The sequence below is a fragment of the Pangasianodon hypophthalmus genome, chromosome 8, assembly GCF_027358585.1.
Source record: "Pangasianodon hypophthalmus isolate fPanHyp1 chromosome 8, fPanHyp1.pri, whole genome shotgun sequence".
Lineage (NCBI taxonomy): Eukaryota > Metazoa > Chordata > Actinopteri > Siluriformes > Pangasiidae > Pangasianodon > Pangasianodon hypophthalmus.
Window position 1 is genome coordinate 18,297,102 of NC_069717.1, and position 18,843 is coordinate 18,315,944.

The 18,843-nt window shown below is 37.1% G+C and overlaps 1 protein-coding gene across 17 annotated transcripts in view; it reads left to right on the top strand.

Moving 5' to 3' along the window:
* The window catches only part of pbx3b (pre-B-cell leukemia homeobox 3b), a 147,215-nt gene that overhangs the window by 116,582 nt on the left and 11,790 nt on the right, over positions 1–18,843 (top strand). For 3 of the 17 annotated variants that reach the window (XM_026925843.3, XM_034307036.2, XM_053236454.1), the window contains 4 exons: positions 3,397–3,562; positions 3,993–4,070; positions 4,505–4,617; positions 5,960–6,049. In XM_026925843.3, the coding sequence (XP_026781644.2) occupies positions 3,397–3,562; positions 3,993–4,070; positions 4,505–4,617; positions 5,960–6,049 (447 nt within the window). Of the gene's footprint in view, positions 1–3,396; positions 3,563–3,992; positions 4,071–4,504; positions 4,618–5,959; positions 6,050–6,673; positions 9,677–16,816; positions 18,333–18,843 lie in introns of those variants that run through there. The other 14 variants (XM_053236455.1, XM_026925852.3, XM_026925853.3 and 11 more) reach the window with 10 other exon arrangements.

The window sequence follows — 18,843 nt, forward strand, 5'->3', positions numbered from 1 at the left end:
TAATGTGTTAGCAACATAATGCAGTAATATTTATTATTCATTACACTCCATAAAAAATGGGCCAAGCCCAAAATGGCCAAATATTAAGCTTTTAGTGGTCTTAACAACAAACCATTGGTCAGGCAATTAGCAGGAATTAAACAAATACGTAGATCTCTCCGTTGTTATTAGGCCCTTGATGGGCTGCACCAGGTGTGGCAGATAACCAGATAATAACTAATCTTTTAAGAAAAAAACATTCCAGAAGATATTTTTGGAACATTTTGTACACCCAGACATGTGTTAGTTTGAATTTTACATCAAACATTTTAATCATTATCATGATTTTTCCATACTATACATGTGAATTTCCCTGTTTCTAGCTTTTCCCCAAAGAGCAGAAGTAAACGAGCAAATGGTGGCACAGGAGGTCTCAGGAGTGCAATTGTTGAATTCTTTTTTCTGACCAATGATTTGTTGTTAAGACCATTAAATGCTTAATATTTTGTAATTTTTTTTGATTATTCAGCCGATTTTTATTTGTGATTATTCAACCGCTACTGATCCACCTATGACAGTTTTATTTTCCTTGTATGTTGGTCATGTTATATGAGTTCCTTAAGAAAAGCTAATCTATCCTGTTCCCTTCCAATAACTTTAGCAGAGTATGCATGAGCCAAGAGCCAATCATGAGAATGGCAAGCTGAATTATTTACTAGAATCCCATTGGTTCCCCTCTCCAATGGGAAACCAAACCTGATTTCGGGTTGCAGACATAAAGAAATAATGCATTACCTGAACACTGTCCTAATGCCAGTCAGGTGTACAGCAGAAGTCATTCAGCTTAGCGGTCAGTGTTGCATGCTGTACTGATCAGTTGATTGAAAGCCTGAAAGTGTCTCTCTCTCACACACACACTGGATGAAGCTCTTGCTATTTTATGAAGTCAAGTGTATAGTGTAATGTACACTCCTGGGCAAAAAAATGGCAAAATATTAAGCTTTTAATGGTCTTAACAGCAAATCATTGGTCAGAAAATTAGCAAGAATTAAACAAATGCACTCCTGAGACCTCTTGTGCCACAATTTGCTCGTTTACTTTTGCTGCAGTGAACTGTTTGGGGAAAAGCTAGAAACAGGGAAATTCACTTAGATGGTCTTCTTGTACGCAAAGTATAGTATTTTTGTGTGCAAAGGTAATATCATGATAATGATTCAAATGTTTGATGTAAACTTCAAACTAACACATACCTGGGTGTACAAAATTTTCCAAAAATATCTTCTGGGATGTTTTATGTTTTCTTAACCAAATATTGATTAATCTTTTATCTGCCACACCTGATGCAGCCCATCAAGGACCTGATAACAAGCTCATAAATGGAACCAGGACTGATAGAGCAGGAAGAGCTCTACAGGTTGTTTAATGCTTGTTAATTTCCTGACCAATGATTTGTTGTTAAGACCATTAATATCTTAATTTTTTTTCTGCTTTTTTGCCCAGGAGTGTAGTGTTTATCTGATTTGAGGATAGCTGGACACAGTTCATTCACTTTCAATTTTCAGCATTGTGATTTTGGTGTAAATTTACATTTAAATAATTTGACTTAGATGCTACAAACATTTTAAGAGTGTGTATTCATTCAGTAAATACTATTTGTGAATCATTTTGTTGGCATTTCATTCTTCTCTGTTGCACAGTTTCCTTAAGCCACAGATATGTTTCCATAAAGATAATACATATTGAGTTGTCAGTGAATGATTTCCAGTCAGTCGGGAACATAATTTCTGATGTGAGATTCCTTTCTTTTCAGCATACCATGTTAACATATTGGATGGGTACAGGAACTAATCACTGATTTGGCCTTTGTTCGCTCTACAGATTCAGTGGACTGAGTCCTGGCAGACACATGAATGGCTTTAAAACAAACATGTACGAAAAAAAAAAAAAAACACAACCAGACTCGCCAAGAACGAACACCAAATGTGTAGAATTTTATATTGTAGTGTAATCCTTTACACAATTGAGACAATTTAACTCTTCCTTATAAAATATTTTTACTTTTTACCTTTAGATATTTTTTTTCCTTATAAGTAAATACAAATTTCAGAGATATATTCCAGGCACGACATAAGAGATATTGCTCCATTTGGCTGAATAATTAGAGAAGCCTCCCAGTCTAAAGCTTAATACCTAAATGTGAATTTTACCCTGGCCCTTTGAAGCTCTAAGCAGATTAACCAAAAAGGATGATGGCTATTGCATTCATTATATCTGATTAAACCTTGCTTGTTAGTTTAACCTCTAGGTAAACCCATCAAACAATTGATGTCAAGGCAAATGCCTGCCAACGGTGGGGGTTTTGGTCGAGCGGTCATTAATTTTAATTGCCTAGATATTAAAGATTTAGAAACGCAGTGACATGGTGGGGTAGGACTGATCAGATGCCATGTAAATTCACTCGCTTTGGCATAGCATGGCTGCAGCTCTTCAAGATATTAAACAGGAAATGCAGAGGAGGAAATTAAATAAAGCTTCATTAAAGGGGTTTGGGCTTTCTGCCTGGCCCAGTCAGTGTAGCAATATGACAGGAAAAATAGCCACAGTGACAGGCCTCTGTAATGTATAGGGCTATTAAGAAACAACCCATAATCTCTTTATCATTCCACAGTTATTGCAGTGCAAGCATTGACACTTCTGGTGCCCATGTGACCTACATCTTATTGTTTTCAGTGTGCTCCATTTTTGTATTATTGTAATAAATGTATGAGGTAAAAGTTGTAGGAGGACACTAATATTTTCTATATGAAACAGTTTATTGCGAAACTTTATTACTGTAATGTGTGTACTGTAAGTCTAAGAGGTCTATTCTTCTAATAAGCAAAATTGAATGATTAAAACTGATCAAGTGTAATTTAAATTGTCTAATTATAATACTAGATTTAATTTCAAGCATAAACCTGACAGTTTTTGTATGGCAAATTGATACTTCACCAAAAACTTCCATAACATGGAAAATTTTGTCCCATTGCACACCAAGGATTCTATCCATCTTCGAAACAAATGTGTCATCTTCAACAGCAGCCCTGGTGGCAGAGCAGCACTGAGCTCTGCTTCGTCACAAGACAAGCAGTCTCTGGTGTGTTGGTTTTGTCTAGAGACAAACAGAGAGCATGTCATGCTCTCATGCATAATAGTGCACAAGCTCTGTCTGATAATCGCTTAATTAGTCTGTGAGCCAAACGGAAATTACTGCAGGAGGCTGGGGACCATCAACTTGATGGACCCGAACGAAACAGCTTGAAGCGATCACACTGTGCGGTGTGCAGTGCCTCGTCCACCTTGACATCTGACACCCTTCCCTCTCCTCTCCCACCCCCCCCCCACCCCTTTTTTTTTTTTTTACTTTTGCTCCCCCAGGTATCTAACTGGTTTGGCAACAAGAGGATCCGTTACAAGAAGAACATCGGCAAATTCCAAGAGGAGGCCAATCTGTATGCTGCCAAAACCGCTGTGAACGCAGCGCATGCCGTGGCTGCTGCCGTGCAGAACAGTCAGACCAACTCCCCGACTACACCCAATTCTGGTAAGCATCACCGAACCTGGACCATCATCCCCTAATTCTCCTTTTCTGATCCCTTACACTAGCTTGCCTTGATGACATGATAGCAAGTTCTCTTAGACTAGAGGATTACAATTCACTATAGTGCCTTCAACAACATACGTGCGACACAAGACAAGTAAGGTTAAGCAGACAAGATGCTCTTTTGTGTTTATAGTGAAAAGAGAAAAAAACAAAATGGCTCTATACTACTCTTACTGTCCCCGCTCACCATAATCCAGTGCATAAAGGTGTTACCATTAGAAGATTGGCAGCATTTGACTAGTAGCATGATGCAGTATACCACTGCCACTAAAAGAACATATTAAGCAGAAGGATATGTTGCGGATATGGCCGAGTCCCTGAGGGTTTGTGGGCAAGCGATTTAAAGGGATCCCCTTTTTCTTGCATCCAGGATTCCAGATGAAAGATGAAGAATTTCAGCTGGATTCTGCAGAGAACAAAAACACTCTTTTAACCAGCATGTTTACTGGTACTGACCTTTTCCATTAGCTTCTATCTGTTTTTGTCATTGGTACATGATCCCTTATACACTAGTCCATTAGAATAGCAGGTGATACGAAACCCTCTGGAGGGTAGGCTGCTATTCCCATACACATTCTTTGTGTATGTCTTCTGATGTTATTTTATTTGTTTGTATTTTTTGTTTGTTCATTAGTATTTGGGTCTTAGGTTGTATAGTATATAGTATAGAGCATACTGTTGGTCAGTTCCATCTTGTCAATTCTTTTCTCCTTTTAGCTTTTGCCACACTCTAGTTGCTTGCATTTTTTGGCTTTATGTGTGATGTGCGGTTGTAGCTGTAGTATGAGTATGTGTGTGTTTGTACGTGTGTGTGCCTGTGTAAATCCCCTTCTCTTCCTTACTCTCTGAAGTCATTTAGACACTTACATCTTTCCTTTCCAGGTTCGTCAGGTTCTTTTAACCTCCCAAACTCAGGGGACATGTTCATGAGCATGCAGAATCCGAATGGGGATTCTTACCAAGGGGCACAAGTCGGAGCCAATGTGCAGTCACAGGTAGGCTCTACGTACAGGGACTGGGGCTGTATGCCAGAACAGAGAATCTATTAGTTAGCTAGTCATCCTCAGTGCAGCCTCAAAAAACATCAATTTAAAGATAATCACATTCACAAATCTCATTGAATTGTATGCTCTCTCCCAAGTCCCATTTTAGCAAAAGATTATTAATTGTTGATATCTGATGCATGAAGTGGCCATGGACAGATAGTTTGAACAATCCATAATTCCCCTTCAGTGAATTATTTTTATCTTGGCTTACAGTAGCCAATAAAAGCACATTATCATTAGAGTTAATAAATTGATCCCACCTCTGGAACAGATCCCATTTTACAGTTGATGTTGCAAATGCATTTGGCTCTGACTTACGCTCTTGGGTTGGTATTGAGTGTATGTAACTTTACTTTCCTTCAAGCATCTGTATTCTTTCTTGTCTCTGTTTAATTGTGTTTGTCTATATTTGATTTACTTTGATATACATCTCATTGTCACCAGAAAATTATTTTCAAATGGGAAGGAGGGTTTTCTGAACTGTGATGATATTGTTACAGATGATTATTAAACATCAGATTTGTTTATGGCATGTTACCATTGCTCTTTTAACATGCTGCATCATGTACTATTACTGACTTCAGAAAACACATGTAAATAATGTGAATATTTTTAATTGTGCAGATCAATCTCTGTTTTTGTTATGAAAGCTGTGCTTTCAAAGAAGTGCTGTTTACAAAAAGTAACATAAATCCACACTTTGCACAAATTCATACACTTGAAATACATTTGCATATTTTATTTACTATAAAATACAGTCATAGTAGAGAGTTAGTTAGAGAAAAAATATAGCAACTGACCAATGGCCTGACATAAATGTTGAAACAAAGACATGGTTTCATCAGCTCAGTTCAGTTCAATGGCTCAGTCAACTAGCATAAATATCATGCCAAAATGGCTGACCATGAAAAAACATTCTTTCTACTGTAGGAATGGTAAGGTTTACTTCATAGGATGGCTCATAGTATTCAAAGTGCTTAACATTTAGCCTAGCCGCTTTTTGAAAGGAGATGGAAGAGATAAATAGGCAAGTACAATTTTTTTTTACATAATCCCAGATGATAAGAAGTGCTAAATTTCAGATTTGCAATTGACTGCATTTCATTCGATTGGAATAGTCATTTGCTTTTGCTTTGCTTCCATCTTTAATTTGATTAATCCAGTCCATTAATCCCTCCACTGTTTAGACCTGAGCGTTTAATGTGTGTTAGCACAAAGCATATAAGTGATGTTTCCTGTATTCCTGATATAGAATCTTGATAGACTTAACTTCCTGTTGTGTCCTCTGTAGGTGGATACCCTGCGCCATGTTATCAGTCAGACGGCAGGATACAATGATGATCTGGGGGGCAACTCCATGTACAGTCCACATGGCTTAGATGTAAGTGAATTCTGACACATCACAAATAATCTTGAATGAATTTCAATATGCATAGGGCTATTGTTGTACATATTAGTGACATCACAGGCTTGATGCAGCTCACCAACATAAATTCATACACATGCCCCTCCAAAACCGTTGGAACAGCAAGGCCAGTTCTCTTGTTTTTGCAATACACCGAGGACATTTGGGTTTGAGATCAAAAGATGAATGACAGATCAGAATTTCAGGTTTCATTTCCTGATATTTACATCTAGATGTGTTAAACAACTTGTGCCATTTTTGTTTGAATCCACCCATTTTTCAAGTGATCAACAACATAAATGTAAATTAAAAAAAAGAAGTAAATATCAGTAAGTGAAATTCTGATCTATCATCTCATATTCATCTTTTCATCTCAAATTCATTGGTCAAACTCAAAAGCAAAAGAATTGGCCTTGCCATTCCAATACTATAAGAGGGAACTCTATCTATATGAGAAAAGCAAGCCAGTTTGAAGCTGAGAAAACAGGGAAAATTGATCAGAGCCACTGCACAAGAATCGGGCATAGCCAATACAACAATTTGGAATATCCTGAAAAAAGAATGAAACCACTGGTGTACTAACAACCAGATATCAATCAGGTCAACCAAGGAAAACAGGAGTTAATGACCGAAACAGTGTGAGAGCTGTGAAAAAACCCCAAAACAACAGTCAGAGACATCACCAATAACCTCCACAGGGCAGGGGTGAAGCTATCACAATCCACCATTCGAAGAAGACTTCAAGAGCAGAAATATGCCATACCACAAGATGCAAACCATTCATCAGCAGTAAGAGTCAGAGCCACAAAGTTTCTGGAACCAAGATTAACCTCTACCACAGTAATGGAAAGGCCAAAGTCTTAAGAAAGAAAGGATCTGCTAATGATCCAAAGCATACAAGCTCTTCGGTCAAGCGTGTTGGAGGAAGTGTCATGGTTTGGGCTTGCATGGCTGCTTGTGGAACAGTCTCACTAATGTTTATTAATGATGTAACTCATGATCGTAGGAGCAGAATGATTTCAGAAGTCTACAGAAAAATTCTGTCTCCCAAATTACAGAGAAATGCATTTTAATTGGGAGGAACTTCATCGTGCAGCAAGACAATGGCCTAAAACACACTGCCAACACAACAGGGGGAAAAAGTGGAAGGTTTAGACTGGCCAAGTCAATCACCAGACCTTAACCCAACTGAGTATGCATTTCACCCCCTGAAGAGGAGACTGAAGGGAGAAATCCCCTAAAACAAACAACAGTTGAAATAAGCTGCAGTACAAGCATGTAAAAGCATCAAAAAAGAATAATGCAACAGTTTGGTGATGTCAGTGGGTTCCCCGGTATGATGCAGTTATTCCAAGCAAGGCATATGCAACCACATATTAAGTGTTATTTACTTGTTATTTACTATAAGACTGTCTGTTCCAAATTTTTTGCTCACCTAAAAATTGGGTGGTCTGCCACCAAAGGTACCATGCTCTAAGTTATTTCACACATCTGGATGTAAATATCAGGAAATAAAAACTGAAATTCTGATCTATCATCACACATTAATCTTTTGATCTCAAACCCAAATGTCTTCAGTGTATAGCAAAACCAAAAGAATTGGCCTTGCTATTCCAATACTTTCAGAAGGGACTGTAATAATAAATATAACGAATGTAAGGACTTCTTAATGCACAGCATGTAGTTTCAATGCAGTGATTTATTTGTGTACCCAGTATTAAAATCTTGTCTGGATAAACATTCTGATGTACCAGTGATGAAGCAAGTGTATTAAAATACAACTTTTGTGACTGCGTTTAGATTTAGCTCTAGGTACAGCATTTAAGTATGTTAAAGCCTTTTGTAAAAGCACCATAATCATATTAAAACAACTATATGTCCATATTTGTATATTTCTCCATGTGTGTGATCTTGTTTATAACTAAATAATTCTACAGATGAACCAGAAGGTGTCAGTGTAAACTTCAGCAGAAAGGGCCAAATAAAGCATCTCTCAAATGCCCAAAAAACATTGATCACACTGATGTACTAAAGGTTTGCCTGTTTAAAAAAAGCAATTTACTAACAGAGTCTACAGAGGATTACATCATCATTCACATGAGCAAAGTAACCTGTCTTACCCTTTTTGGGTGTTTAGCTTAATGAATATGCAATCTGGGGCGTTTCTGCTTGTTTCTTTTGCCTAAAAATGTAAAATACAGAGCAGTGTCATTATAAATCAATTAATATTGCACCTGCAATGAAATTTACTAAGCCTGAAAGTCACTTTGGGAATAGCAATTGTATGTGAAATATGTCTGTGGTGCAACCGTGGATTTTTATTTATTTATTTTTTTGCAGAATGCTATTTCTGAGAGTTAGACAAAATTGTTTTATTTACTAAGTGTTAATAATGAGAAAGTTTAATTAAGTTATGCATAGTAAAATAATCAGAAAAATTTTCAAAATGTTTAATTAATAACTGCAGTCAAGTTTCCTAGGTTTCCAAAGGATTGATGCCAACAGAATCAAAATTTGAGAGCCTATGAAAAGGTTTTCATTCGCATTTTTCCTTATTACCATAATGCACAATCATGTCTACTTGCTTTTATTCATTTATTCTTTCTTTTTTTGTTTTTTTTTTCCAAATTTTTTTCACTGTCTCACTGCCTTTAGTCAGATACTTGTTTCAGGTTCACTTGAAATCTGAACTCTGACATTAATAAATCAGGGCCACAAAGCTAATAATACATTTTGTCATAAACCCAAACAGCATTATTCTTAATAAAAAAGGAAATATATAATGAAATTCAGACAGATATTTACAACTTGTCTGTTTTCTGTGGTGTCTCTTATCTCTCATCTCTTGCATCTTCATTTTCACTTAACATGTGTTAAATGTAAGGCAATGGCATACTAAAAAAAAGTTAAAGGCACATTAAAGGCAGACAGTGACTGCACTACTTTAATAAATGTTTCTATTAAACCCGAGGCTCTAATCATTCTTATTTCACTGATCTAATCTTATTTCACTGAGCTTTATTTTCTTTGATTTATTTTAACTGCACAATAAATAAATATTATGGCTTAATTTGTGGAAGAATATTTTTTGGCACTGAATTTTGGTTGATATAAAATGCATTGTAAGGAGATTTACTCAACATTCATTGCAGAAAAAGACTTCCCTGTTCAGCATGCCACATTCAGGAAAACAAATGAAGCCTATGAATGCAGAACAAAAAAATTAAATAAATAAACAACAGCTTTAAGGAGTTCAGAATCCACAACTAGTTACCATTGCAGGTAGTAAAAACAAGACTTAAAAATCCTCACTGTTCTCTTTGGTTTCTAATTCATAGCCCACCAGCAAACCTTGCACCTCTGTTTGACATCCTAAAACAAAACATTTACAAGACTTTCAGTGATTTTAGTGTTCTCTCACTAGTGTTGGGTTGATGAGTGTTCTTGTGTAAAATAGACAAGCACAAAATGGGTTTTGACAGTATGTGAATCAAATAAGCCTGCTCCCAGTGCATGTAGACATCGGAGCCCACAACCCACAGCTTCTTTTGTACTGCACTACTAATTCACTGGCGTTGTCTTTTTTGATAAGTAGAGAAAGTAAAAAGCGTATATATATATATATATATATATATATATATATATATATATATGTATGTATATATATATGTATATATATATATATATATATATATATATATATATATATATATATATATATATATATATATATATATGTATATATATGTATGTATATATATATATGTATATATATATATATATATATATATATATGAGTGGATATAAAAAGTCTACACACCCCTGTATGAAACCAAGATAAATCACGTCAATGTGAAATTACAACGTATAAACATTAAGTGAAACCAGAAACATTTTAGGGAAAATTATGAAAATAAAAAAGTTACAATAACCCAGTTGCATTAGTGTGCACACTCTTTTGTAATTGGGGATGTGGCTGTGTTCAGAATGAACCAATCATATTAGTAATTATCATACAGATCTCAACAGGGGTGTGTAGACTTTTTATAAAAGTGAGATACCGTACATTTTTTGTAACAGAAACAGCTGTTGTTTCTGTAGGATTTTCTTGACCTCTTATTGGTTTCATCTGACTGCTGAAGCCATGGTTTGCAAAGAGCTTAAAAAGCATGTATGGTATCTCACTTTTCAAGCCATATCATTCAGTAGAGGGGTATAAAAGAATTTCCAAATTAGATGTACCACGGAACACCGTGAAGGCCATCATCAACAAGTGGAGGAAATGGGGTACCACAGTGACATTGCCAAGAACAGGATGTCCCTCCAAGACAAAAACTTACCAGGGATGCTGCCAAGAGACCTATGGCAACATTAAAGGAGCTGCAGGAATATCTGACATGCACTGATTACTCTCTGCAAGTAAAAACAATCTCTCATTCTTTACATGTCCAGGCTCGGGCTATGGGGTAGGGTGGCTAGATGAAATCCCTTTCTCACAGAAAAAATATCCAAGCCCACCTATATCACCCCAAACCATGTGGCAATGATAAGACCAATTCTAATAGATATAATAATTCCATAATTCCCAAAGGTATGCTTGACACCAAAAATTGCACATTAATAAAAGTACACCATACCCACGGTGAAGCATGGTGGTGGCAGCATTATGCTTTAGGGCTGCTTTTCTTCAGCCAGAAGTGGGGCTTTTGTCAAGGTGGAGGGAATCATGAATAGCTACAAATACCAGTTGATTTTAGTGCAAAACATACAGCTGTCTGTTAGTAACCTCACAGCCTGAAGATCAGTGGGATTGCTGGGGATAGTGCCACTTGGGGGCTGTGGTGATGGCTCGAGATCTCATATGGGGAGTTGTACTGTGATGGCTTGGGACTGCGATTGCTGTGGTGGCTTTGGGGCTGTAGTTGCCACGAGCAGCTTTGTACTCAGGACTACATCAAAAGACAGTGGATAGGTTTAACAAATCGGACTTCTCGTGAAAACTGTGATGAATTTACTGGTTGCATAATTGTACTATTTGTCCATATAGTGCACAGTTATAGAAGGGATTTATTTATAATCGCACTATCCGTTAGCACCCAGATGAGTATGGGTTCCCTTTTGAGTCTGGTTCCTCTCAAGGTTTCTTCCTCATATCGTCTTAGGGAGTTTTTCCTTGCCACCATTGCCACTGGCTTGCTCATTAAGGATAAATTCACATATTTACAATTTATTTTGGTTTAACTTAATTTGAATCTATTTATTTCTGTAAAGCTGCTTTGTCACAATGTCCATTGTTAAAATCGCTAAATGAATAAAATTGAATTGAATTGAATTAAGCTGAAGATGAAAAGGAATTTCACCTTTCAGCATGACAGTAACCCAAAGCATACATCCAAATCAACAAAGGAATGGCTTAACCAAAAGAAGATCAATGTTTTAGAATAACCTAGATAGAGCCCAGACCTGAATCCAACTAAGATGTCAAGATGTGCCATGCTGATAGACTCCAATCCAAAAAAGACTGAATGGTGTAATAAAATCAAAAGGTGTTTCGACAAAGTATTAGTTTAGGGATGTGCACACTTATGTAGCTAGGTAATTTAAAAAATAATTTAAAATAAATAAGTTTTTTTGTTTGTTTGTCTTTTTTCCATAAAAAGTTTCTGATTGTTTTTCACTTTATTTGTACACTTTGCAATTACACATTAAAGGTGGGAAAAGATCTGACATGATTTATCTTAGTGTTGGTCATGTCGGTGCTGGAAATGGCGTCCAACAACAAATCCCAACACACAGCATGGCCTACTGATGGCTGCTAAGGACTACAACACCAAAACACTTACGTTCACACTCACCTGGACTTAATCACATCCCAGCACTCTCACAGTATATATAGGACATTCAGTTCACTTACTCAGTGTCAAGTATATGCTCTGTGTCTTTCCAGTTGTTACCAAGCTGTTGGCTATAGTCTGCTATTCTGGTTTTGACCCTAGTCTGTTTATATTTCTTGATCTTGCCTAACCCTGTTTACTCTTTTTGTACAGTGCATCCAGAAAGTATTCACAGCGCTTCAGTTTTTCCACATTTTGTTATGTTACAGCCTTATTCCAAAATGGATTAAATTCATTATTTTCCTCAAAATTCTACAAACAATACCCCATAATGACAACATGAAAGAAGTTTGTTTGAAATCTTTGCAAATTTATTAAAAAATAAAAATTAAAAAAAAAAAATCACATGTACATAAGTATTCACAGCCTTTGCCATGACACTCAAAATTGAGCTCAGGAGCATCCTGCTTCCACTGATCATCCTTGAGATGTTTCTACAACTTGATTGGAGTCCATCTGTGGTAAATTCAGTTGATTGGACATGATTTGGAAAGGCACACACCTGTCTATATAAGGTCCCACAGTTAACAGTGCATGTCAGAGCACAAACCAAGCCATGAAGTCCAAGGAATTGTCTAAAGACCTTTGAGACAGGATTGTATCGAGGCACAGATCTGGGCAAGGGTACAGAAAAATTTCTGCAGCATTGAAGGTCCCAATGAGCACAGTGGCCTCCATCATCCGTAAATGGAACACGTTTGGAACCACCAGGACTCTTTCTAGAGCGGGCCGCCCGGCCAAACTGAGCGATCGGGGGAGAAGGGCCTTAGTCAGGGAAGTGACCAAGAACCCCATGGTCACTCTGACAGAGCTCCAGCATTTCTCTGTGGAGAGAGGAGAACCTTCCAGAAGAACAACCATCTCTGCAGCACTCCACTGATCAGGCCTGTATGGTAGAGTGGCCAGACGGAAGCCATTCCTCAGTAAAAGGCACATGATGGCCCGTCTGGAGTTTGCCAAAAGGCATCTGAAGGACTCTCAGACCATGAGAAACAAAGATTGAACTCTTTGGCCTGAATAGCAAGCGTCATGTCTGGAGGAAATCATGCAGATCCTTGATGAAATCCTGCTCCAGAGCGCTCTGGACCTCAGACTGGGGCGAAGGTTCATCTTCCAACAGGACAACGACCCTAAGCACACAGCTAAGATAACAAAGGAGTGGCTACGGGACATCTCTGTGAATGTCCTTGAGTGGCCCAGCCAAAGCCCAGACTTGAACCCGATTGAACATCTCTGGATAGATCTGAAAATGGTTGTGCACCGACGCTCCCCATCCAACCTGATGGAGCTTGAGAGGTCCTGCAAAGAAGAATGGGAGAAACTGCCCAAAAATAGGTGTGCCAAGCTTGTAGCATCATACTCAAAAAGACTTGAGGTTGTACTTGCTGCCAAAGGTGCTTCAACAAAGTATTGAGCAAAGGCTGTGAATACTTATGTACATGTGATTTTTTTTCATTATTTATTTTTCATAAATTTGCAAAGATTTCAAACAAACTTCTTTCATGTTGTCATTATGGGCTATTGTTTGTAGAATTTTGAGGAAAATAATGAATTTAATCCATTTTGGAATAAGGCTGTAACAACAAAATGTGGTAAAAGTGAAGCGCTGTGAATACTTTCCGGATGCACTGTAGATCGCCTGACCTGTGCCTGTTTATTGACCACGTCTTTGGATCTCATCTTGGTCTTGTTTGCCATGATTAAATAAAGGATTACGTACCTGCACTTACTGTACTGACAGTGTCATTCTTTTACTTCACAAAAACCTGCCCTTTTAACAGGGGTGTGTAGACTTTTTATATACATTTTGTACACACACACACACACACACACACACACACGCACACACATATTATATAGTCAGGTCCGGAAATATTTGGACAATGACAGAGTTTTTGTGATTTTTGCCTTTATACACCACCACAATTGATGTGATTGAAGTGTAGACTTTCCGCTTTATTTTAAGAGGTTCCACAAAAATATGGCATTTACCATTTAGGAATTACAGCCATTTTAAGCAAAGTACTTCCATTTTCAGGGGCTCAAAGGTATTTGGACAATTGACTGACAAGAAGTTAATTGACCAGGTGCGGTCCATTCCCTAGTTACTTCAAGACAAATGAAGCAGATAAAAGGTCTGGAGTTGATATCAGGTATTGAGTTGGCATTTGGCAGCTGTTCAACTGGAGCTACCAATATGAGGTCCAGGGAGATCTCAATGCAAGTGAAGGAGGCCATCATTAGGCTGAAAAAACAACATAAATCTATAAGAGAGATAGCAAAAACCTTAGGTGTGGCTAAATCAACAGTTGTGTACATTCTTAAAAAGAAAGAAAGCACTGGTGAGCTCAACAACATCGAAAGACCTGGAAGACGACGGAAAACAACTAAAGTGGATGATCGCAGAATCCTTTCCTTGGTGATGAAAAACCCCTTCACAACATCAACAGAAGTCAAGAATACTCTGGAGATGGTAGGCATATCATTGTCAAAATCTACAATCAAGAGACGCCTTCATGAATGCAAATACAGAGGGTTTAAAACAAGGTGTAAACCACTGGTAGCATTCAAGAACATGAAAGCGAGATTTTGCCAGAAAACTAAATCTAAAATCTAAAAATCTAAAAAGCCTCCCATGTTCTGGAATAAGATTCTTTGGACTGATGAAACCAAGATTAACTTGTACCAGAATGATGGGAAGAGAAAAGTATGTCGAAAGAAAGGAACAGCTCATGATCCAAAGTATACCACATCACGTTTCAAACATGGTGGAGGCAGTGTTATGGCATGGGCATGTATGGCTGCCAATGGAATGGGCTCACTGGTGTTTATTGATGATGTGACTGCTGACAGAAGTAGCTAGATGAATTCTGAGGTGTATAGGGCTATACTCTCTACTCACATTCAGCCAGATGCTACAAAACTGATAGGATGCCGCTTCACAGTGCAGGTGGATAATGACCCTAAACATACTGTGAGAGCAACTCAAGACTTTTTGAAGGCAAAGAAATGGAATATTCTTCAATGGCCAAGTCAGTCGCCTGATCTGAACCCAATTGAGCATGCTTTTCACTTACTGAAGACAAGACTGAAGGCAGAAAGACCCACAAACAAGCAGCAACTGAGGGTGGCTGCAGTGAAGACCTGGCAAAGCATCTCCAGGGAAGAAACTCAGAATTTGAGTTTTGAGAACATGGGCTCCAGACTTCAGGCAGTCATTGATAGCAAAGGATTTTCATCCAAGATCACATCTTGATTGTTTTATTTCAAATCCATTGTGGTGGTGTGTAAAGGAAAAATCACAAAAACTCTGTCCAAATACTTCAGGACCTGACGGTATATATATATATATATATATACATATATATATATATATATATATATATATATATATATATATGCATGGATGAATCCATGCATCTCACCCAGTTACGTATTCCACATTACAATTCGTGTAAGAAAATTAACAACAGTGGGACATGGCAGTGTATCCATTGCAAATATTCATTTGTCTTTGTGGCCTTCAGCAGTACAGAAGTGGTGTCATGCTCTTGCAAATCACACTTGCACACTAACTCTCTCACTGCTATCCACTTTTTCACTCTGATCTAGTGCTTAGGTCACAACTCACTTCATTACTCCATTAGCACTAACACAGGATGTCTGTATGTGTGTTTGTGTATGTGCACACACCCCAAGCCCCACCAATACTCCCCAGACAGAAAAATGGAGGTGTCAGACTGCCTACTCCCACTAGACAAGACAGAGAAAGAGCCTACAGTGACCAAAGGATGATCCATTTCACCAGGGTTGAACAGACTTCCTCTTAAATCTCCTTCCTCTTAAATTCTCCCAGTCCTAGCCAAGACACTGTGGCTGAAAAAGTTTATTTATTGACCTGTTCTGGGAACTGAATTTCCCAAGCGCATGACTGACACACACACACACACACACACACACACACACACAAACACAGATTCTGTAATACATGATCAGTCAAAAAATCTTGGACAACAAACACATATAATGATGCACTTAATAAAATTAATTAACTTTAGAATAGGTTACCTTTGGTCATGGAGACAAAAGTATACGAAAAGTATAGGAAAGGAGAGGAAAAGGATGAGAGGCTCTCCTACCAAGGCTAATCTCTTCTGGGAGCCCTTTACCTCAGTCAAAGACACTCCGCTGAGTTGGGTGGAGGAAAAGTCCTACACCGTCACTTTCACTCATTGTCCCTTACCTTCACACACACCAGCCTATCATTCCACATTCTTGACTGACATCAAAATATGGAGCAACAAACTGTTGGCCCACTGCAAAAATCAAATCAGACATTGCTTTCAGAGGACACTTCCAACACCAGCAAATATTAAGGCAAATTTGTTTTTTGAGAGCGAGAAAGGCAGCCAAGAATGAGAGACTGATGCGTAAATGTAGCGAAATGGCCGTCAGCATAGTCGAGTGCAACATCTAAAATTTCTTATGAATTTCATATGAACAGGTATCTCACACAGTGTATGCTTGCATCTGGCAATACAGACAGCTGTACACAGGCAAGTTCACTCAACACGCTTTCTCATAAGCATACACCTCTCGAGGAAAGACACTCAATGGTTCAATAATTTTGTTATGTATTTCCCATGGATATGTAACGTTTTCAATATGCTTTGGCCTGATGTCTGAGGAATTGAGGATGAACAGGTGTAATTTTGGGAACATTTGTGTGATAACCCCATTAATCATTATGTTGCTTCACACATATTTTGCTTCTCACATTCACAATTTCATGTCACTTCACTTTTCTAAATCTTGTTAATGGCTTCTCTTTATTTGTTTTCTGCTGCAGGCTAATGGGGGATGGCAAGATGCTATGACCCCATCCTCTGTGATCTCCCCTACTGAAGGCCCTGGTAGTGTGCACTCTGATACCTCGAACTGATCTTTGCATTGAAACACTGACCAATCAGAGACTGATCAATTAGAGACATCACAAACTACCATCTTCACAAACACATTCAGCAGAACATTTGAAAGCTTTGGTGTCTCTTAGGAATTGAATCTTCTGGTCTCAGCAGACTATGTCTGTTCATTATTTTACTAATAATTACTAATACATTCTCAGATTTTTTGTTAATTACACAGTCTATTTTATATTCTTTTCTGTGAATGTGCAAATAGATATGTTTCATATCTCATTTACATTTGCAAGTACACATGTAGACATTTAGAACATAGGAACATAAAGCCTGACAGTAAATCTAACCCATTCATTTTAGATAGCTAATATGTTACAGGTGGCAGTTTTGGGAATTTTAGAGATGGTATTCATTTCATTATTTTCCTTTTTCTTTTATAAACACACTAAATTATACGATGAAATCGATTTTGGGGTTAAATTAAAATGATGGAAATTTTGGAAAATATTTTTTTCATCACAGTGAAGTGAGTTTCACATTCTGGGATATACCTTTTTATATAACACAAAATACATGTCTTACAATTAAGCCAGTATGTATAAGAACTCTATTTTGGCATGTCTCCATTCAGAGACATAATGAAAAACATTCTTGTATATAATGTAGTTTAAGAGTATTTATACATTTCACAAATCAAGACATGGCTTCATTACCTCATACTGATAGAATTGATAGAATTCCAGCATTACTACATTTCTCTAGCTTAGAGTTCTCTCACTGACTACCTCTCAACAATCTCTCCACCATTTTAGCTGTTCCATATTGTCATTTTTTTGTATAATGTTATGTGGGTGCATCTTTTAATATGCCCCCTTTCATGTAATGTAATGTATATTTTAATCTTCTAAGAAAATTTGTTGCTTTCTTGCAGCTTAAAAAAATTAATAATAATGACAATAATACAAAATAATACCATAGAATTGAGAGTGAGAGAATTTTTTGGGGAGGGTGTGGTGGAGGAATATGGGAATGAAAATTAACACAGTTAAACTGCTGTAAGTAGTGCAAACATTTTGAATGTTACTCATCCTGTTACTAATTCACTTAAATAAGATAATTAATTAATTAATTATTAATTAACAAGTAATTAATTATTAATTAATTAATTAAGATGAATGACAATGTAATGCATAAATGGTCCAGTATTCAAAACTGTACATTTCAGGCCCTGTATGACAGGACCGCAACTTCCTTTCTCTTTTTTTGTATTGTATGTGACTTCTGAAACTGATTTAAAAAGATCATGAACATTTATTTGTGGCAGTGATTCTAATGTATTACTGATGTTTTGTGTTTCTTTCTAACCAGACTACACCTTGGACTGAACAGTCTTCCTTGTGGTAGTTGTGTGTAATTCCAAACATGAATAAACACTTTTTCCTTTCATGATGGAACACTTTGATGATTTTTTAAAAAAAATCAGTTTATACCTATTTCCCCTCACTGCATATCTGACCATAGGTATTTAGACACTTTTTGTTGTTTATTATACTTCCAGTGAATACTATATCCATATTTATACACATCATGTCTTTTGACTTTGTACTCATAAATATGAACAAAGAAAAAATGTAATCAATAAGGAAAAAAGTATTCAGACACAACAAATGTACGTATATTATTGGGAAAAAGAAACTACATACTCCTTCAATTCTCTATTTTTATTTATCAGTGCCTAAATGACAATTGGGTGGTCCTCACCAACTTCTAAAAACAAATAACCTCAGGTGGCAACAAAAAACCACAACAAATTTCAATATTTAGTAATTTTTATTCCCCCAAAAGTAAACTAACATTCAGATCCCAGCTCTGGAAAACATAAGTACACTCTTCCTTGTTCCACAATCATTAGTCAAGTCAAGTCAAGTGGAGTTTATTGTCATTTCAGCCATATACA